Genomic DNA, 5,400 nt, shown 5'->3' with positions numbered 1-5,400 from the left:
AAGGGTAAGGATCAAATTGATAAAAAAATTGTGAATGTTGAGGATTAAAAAATTATTTTACTTTTGATATTATTTACTTTAACAATGAAATTAAATGAAGGGATTAAGATTTTTAAATTAAAAGAAGTAGAGTGACTCATCCTCTCAACATTAAAATATAAAGACTAATGTTAAATTTTAAAAATTTGTTAATTAAACACAAACTTCTATTGAAATCATTAGTAAAGTTTATTGGATTAGGAATTTGAAAAACAATTAATGTAGTGAAGTAGCAACAGACCTACTAAGATTCATGAGCAACCTTTTTAGTTGTACGAAATCCAAGCGAGCTTTTTCTTTAACATTTTTTTGTTCCTTCTATTTCTCCTCTCCACTTTTTTTTTTTAATGGAGCCGGAACTGAGACCCCAAAAGTTTTATTTTGGATGAACGATATGAAAGTACAAGGATAATTGAAGAAATTATTTATAGCGTTCTTCGTTGTGATTTATGAGCAAGTGGCATGTTATTTAATAGCAAAGATATTCAAAGTCATATTTGAAGACAAGAAAATTACTAAAATATGATCTTCACTTCCATCTCTAGTTTAAAATGACAAATTAACAGAAAGAAAATCGCCACTATTACGGGCTTGGCTACACGTAAGTATTTTCTTCATTGTTTAACATATCCTTTTACTAAAAGGCATTTAATCTTATCCTTGTAAGGAGAACGACAGCCCTGGGAAGACTCAGGAAACACAGCTTCTCAGAAAGAAGCTTTAGATTTGTAATTACAAAGCCTGTTCTGCAACACCCACCTCTGCCAAAGCTCATCTGAATCTTCTAATGGATCCTCTCCTGCAGTGCCTCTTTAGCATATGCTGCACCCTTTTTGCCCTTTTCAGTTGCATATACTTTTATCAGTCTTCAAAGAAACCAACCAGAAGCTGTAATGCTCCACAAGCTGGTGGTGCTTTACCTATCATTGGTCACATGCACCTCTTTGGTGGTCAGCAGCTCACATACAAAACCTTAGGTGGCATGGCTGACAAATACGGACCTGTCTTCTCCTTAAGGCTAGGATCACACGAAGTGTTGGTTTTAAATAGTTGGGAAATGGCCAAAGAATGTTTCACTGTCCATGATAAAGTTTTCTCCACTAGACCAAGCATTACTGCTTCAAAGATTCTAGGCTATGATTTTGCTATGTTCGGGTTTGCTCCTTACGGACCTTATTGGCATGAGATTCGCAAGATAACTACGATTGAGCTTCTATCTAACCACCGGATTGATATGCTCAAACATATACGAGTTTCAGAGGTAAAGAGTGCAATAAGAGAATTGTACAAGTCATGGCTTAGCAAAGGTAATGGAGGAAGTGGAGTATCCGTGGATATGAAGCAGTGGTTTGGGGATCTAACTCATAATATTGCTTTGAGAATGGTTGGGGGTAAAAGGTACTTCGGACCAAACGCTGATTGTGAGGAAGCTGAAGCACGAAGACGCGAGAAAGTAATGAGAGATTTTGTTCATCTGTTCGGAGTGTTCGTGTTGTCTGATGCAATACCATTTCTTAGATGGTTGGATTTCCTAGGATATGAGAAAGCCATGAAAAGAACAGCAAAAGAATTGGACAGTATTGTAGGAGGGTGGCTGGAGGAGCATAAACAAAAGAGGCTCATGTGTGGAGGGGTGATAAAAGAGCAGGATTTCATGGATGTGATGCTCAACATCCTAGAAGACGCCAACATTACTGGTTATGACGCCGACACAATCACCAAGGCTACTTGCTTGGTAAGAACTGTCAACACACAAATTAATCTTGTTCATTACACATATGTCAAAGCTGTCCTTTTTATAATTCCTAATCACATTCATCTATCTGTGAAAATGGGATCTTAATAAAAACCAATTCTAATAATTATATTTTGTTCTGGCAGAATTTAGTCTCAGCAGGGAGTGACACAACCATGGTCACTCACTTGGGCCTTGTCTTTGCTATTAAATAATCCGCACGTGCTAAAAAGGGCCCAGGATGAGTTAGACATGCACGTCGGCAAGCACAGACTATTGGAAGAAACTGATATTAGAAACATGGTCTACCTTCAAGCCATTGTCAAGGAAACATTGCGCTTATACCCACCAGAACCAGTCATTGGCCTTCGGGCTGCAATAGAAGATTGCACCCTCTCAACAGGTTACCGCATTCCATTTGGTACACAACTGATGGTAAATGCCTGGAAGATTCAACGTGACGAGCGTGTATGGCCAGAACCCCATGATTTTCAGCCTGAGAGATTTTTGACCACCAATAAGGATATGGATTTTCAAGGCCAAACTTTTGAACTCATCCCATTTGGCTCAGGACGAAGATCGTGCCCTGGGGTGTCACTAGCCCTCAAGATGCTGCACTTTATCTTGGGCAGCTTCTTGCACAGTTTCAAAGTTGCGACGCTATCAGAGCTGGAAGATGTAGATATGACGGAAAGCCCTGGGTTAACAAATCCGAAAGCAACACCTCTTGAGGTTCTCATCCCACACTCTGTTATTATTGTTATGTACTTATGGCTTTCCCACTTGTCTATGATTCAACCTGAGTAGCACTCCATCTAACAATCAAAAAGTCTTAATATCCACCAAGTCATAATATCTTAGAATTAGAGCATGAACAAGTTCATAAGCTACACAGAATACTACTGTCATGTGTCATCAACAACAAAATATTGATGATTCAAGAACTAATTTTCTCGAAAATATGGCCTATAAGGTGCTTCAGAAGATCTTGAACAGTATCATCAGAGAAATCCAAATCCTAAACATCTCAACTACTTCCTACATACATATTGTCAGAACTCAGAGCCGAGCAGTGCGAGTCTGTGTCCGCGAGAACTTTTTCAAGGGGACAATCTCATCCAATACTCGAAATATGATGACATCAAAGACCATGGTATAACCGTTGGCTTTGCCTTCATCACTGAGCTCGAAAACACAAGTATCATGAGATTCCAAGTTGTTATCCAAGACAAATTTGGCCCATCCTCTGGTGAATGCTGTTCCCCAATATGGAGCTTCTGATTCTTACATCCCATACCTTGTTTTGAGGAGGGACTCTCAACAAAGTTCTTCTAACATCACCAAACATGTACCTCTGATGCCATCTTTTAGGAATTGTCTGCATAGAAGGGATTTCAATCAGATTGCTGATCCAAGACAAAGTTCAAGATTGAATAATTTAGAAAGATGAACGGCTAGACATAGTTGATTGCTGTAATAAACTTTTAATCTTGATTTTGAACGGCTAGGCATAGAAAATGGGTCAAGATTTTACCACTTGAAAGGACTTGTAAACATGAGAATCCTTCATTACAAGGGTAAATGAGGGTCTTGTTGATGGATACTGTCTGGACAATTTTCGAGGTCTTTGCTTCTCCTCCTGTGTTATCTCTCGCCTTTTCGATATGAAATACAGACTATATGATCCTTGCAAATCTACCGGTACCAAAAATGAAAGCAAATGTGAGTTTTAGCATATAGAGGCAGAACAAACCAAACTACCATCTACAATATTTTTATTCTAAAGCTATCTACTGGAGGCTCCTTACTTTGTTCTACACAGTCCTCCATTGCACACCCTGGGGCTCCATCCGATTCATCGATCGATACTTCCCCTTCAACAGCAGATTTTATAACTCGAGGCCGCTTTTTCTCTGTTGCCTTAGATTGATGATGGTTATTAGTGTCAACAGCTTTTGAGCTCGGTCTTCCTCTTCTCTTCTTGATCTTTTTTTGCTTATGGATTTTCTCCAAATCTATAATGTCTTCATAGTCATCTCCATCAATCAATACTTCCCTCTCGACAGCAGATTTGCCAACTCGAGGCTGCTTGTCCTCCCTTCCCTTCGATTGATGACGATTATCAGCGTCAACAGCTTTTGAACTTGGTCTTCCTCTTCCCTTCTTGATCTTCCTTTTCTGTATATGGGGTTTCTCCAAGTCTATAATATCTTCACAGTCTTCTCCATCTTCCTTGTCTAACACGCATCCGTCATTTGAACAGGCATTCGTGTGTTCCCTAACAAAGTATGATCCTTCTCGCTCACACCCACTTGAATCAAATATAACTACATTGAACGCCGAGTTGCCAATATAGCGGAAAACAAGCAGATAAGCCTTTTCCAACCTATGCTCCTCTACAAAAGTTGGCCAACCATTTTGAAAAACCACGTGATTAAACATTTTCTCGACTTCCACAGTCCACATGAATCCGCTTGGACCTCTAAGGTGGATTGTTCCCAACAATTTCTCTCTGAAATTTTCCGTAAACGTTTTGGGTATCCTCTGCAAAAACATTAAGTAAAAAAAGTTGGCAACCAAAAGACATTAACAGGGAAGCAAGTATCTAGTTTATGTTGGAGGGTTCATTATTTGTCATTTAACAGATGATTTCTAAAATCACCAACCAATATTTTGAAAAACTGGTGCCTGTTGGATTCGAATTCTTTCCAATACTTGTTTTTCTCCAACACCCTGCACTTTTGAGTCGTTGCTGCCATTCCTGATATATACATGAAATACAGAGTAATGATGAGATCAAACTTGGGTCTGTAATTTCTATTACCAAAACAAAAGATTGAATTAATGTAACTTAACTGGTGCAAAAAAAAAAGGTACACAAAAAAACAAGAACAGGTTCTTGAAAAAAGAAAATACGAGATCTTTGTAAGAGGATCTTAAAAAGAGATTAAGAGTAAAAACCTTATACTAAAAGTTTAGAGCCGTCTTACTTGGAGGAAAATGTTGCATAAACTTAAAAAGGCTAACACTAATTTCGAACTCTCACAATCTTCCTTAATAAAATATAGCAGCAGAACCCTTTGTTAAAAGAAAGAAGTATATATGATATGAAAGTGACAAGAAAAGAGAAAATAAGAACTTGGTTTTGCATGAAGCTTGAAGATTTTATCTTTGAGCAGCATTGAAGAAAGCTGAGTTTCACCTTGTTCTAAAGCAAAAGAGAAAAGTTCTCTTGCAATGTTTAAAAGACAGACCAAAACCCATAAAAGGCAAACTGAAAAAAATTACCAGTATGGAGAGAAAAGGAAAAAAACAGGTGGTTTAGCGGGTTATTTTCACTTCTTTATTGCAGAATTTATTATTTATTAATATAAATATGTAAAGCAGTCTGTTGGAGTAGGTTTTTTCAATGATTAGATTGACATTCACGGTATGGAGTTCAGAAATATAAATTGATTTTGAAATAGCTGAGGATAATATTTAATCTAAAGATGTTTAGTTGTGAAAAATATTTTTTTTCAAAAAAAATATTATATAATCTGAAATTTTAAATGAATAACGACACATGTAGATGATAAAATCTTTATTTTAAAATGACATTTAATTAATATATATAATATGACACA

At 37.2% G+C, this 5,400-nt stretch overlaps 1 protein-coding gene and 1 pseudogene across 3 annotated transcripts; one reads left to right on the top strand and one right to left on the bottom strand.

The window, feature by feature from the left end:
* Nucleotides 1-610: 610 nt before the first annotated feature.
* LOC107897017 (cytochrome P450 CYP82D47-like) lies at nucleotides 611-2,594 on the top strand (annotated as a pseudogene).
* An 18-nt stretch (nucleotides 2,595-2,612) lies between these two features.
* Nucleotides 2,613-5,089, bottom strand: LOC107897028 (B3 domain-containing transcription factor VRN1). Of its 3 annotated transcripts, none has more exons than XM_041081786.1 (5): nucleotides 4,977-5,089; nucleotides 4,441-4,535; nucleotides 3,583-4,318; nucleotides 3,309-3,469; nucleotides 2,613-3,152 (listed from the first exon to the last, which is right to left on the bottom strand). In XM_041081786.1, the coding sequence occupies exons 2-5, from the start codon at nucleotides 4,531-4,533 to the stop codon at nucleotides 2,994-2,996; spliced, it is 1,149 nt and encodes a 382-aa protein (XP_040937720.1). In that variant the 5' UTR covers nucleotides 4,534-4,535; nucleotides 4,977-5,089; the 3' UTR covers nucleotides 2,613-2,993. The 3 variants fall into 3 exon arrangements, with proteins under 3 accessions (XP_040937720.1, XP_016677850.2, XP_016677858.2); XM_016822361.2 differs by having other exon boundaries at nucleotides 4,765-5,086; XM_016822369.2 differs by having other exon boundaries at nucleotides 4,736-5,085.
* Nucleotides 5,090-5,400: the final 311 nt, after the last annotated feature.

This window comes from Gossypium hirsutum, chromosome A11, assembly GCF_007990345.1.
Source record: "Gossypium hirsutum isolate 1008001.06 chromosome A11, Gossypium_hirsutum_v2.1, whole genome shotgun sequence".
NCBI classification, from domain to species: domain Eukaryota; kingdom Viridiplantae; phylum Streptophyta; class Magnoliopsida; order Malvales; family Malvaceae; genus Gossypium; species Gossypium hirsutum.
This window is presented reverse-complemented; position numbering and strand designations above follow the sequence as displayed.

Coding starts and splice junctions, on each gene's coding strand:
- LOC107897028 (XM_016822361.2), bottom strand. Junction 4,319..4,440: donor ACCAGTTTTTCAAAATATTG/GTTGGTGATTTT, acceptor ATGTTTTTGCAG/AGGATACCCAAAACGTTTAC. Junction 3,153..3,308: donor TTTACAAGTCCTTTCAAGTG/GTAAAATCTTGA, acceptor CCTTCTATGCAG/ACAATTCCTAAAAGATGGCA.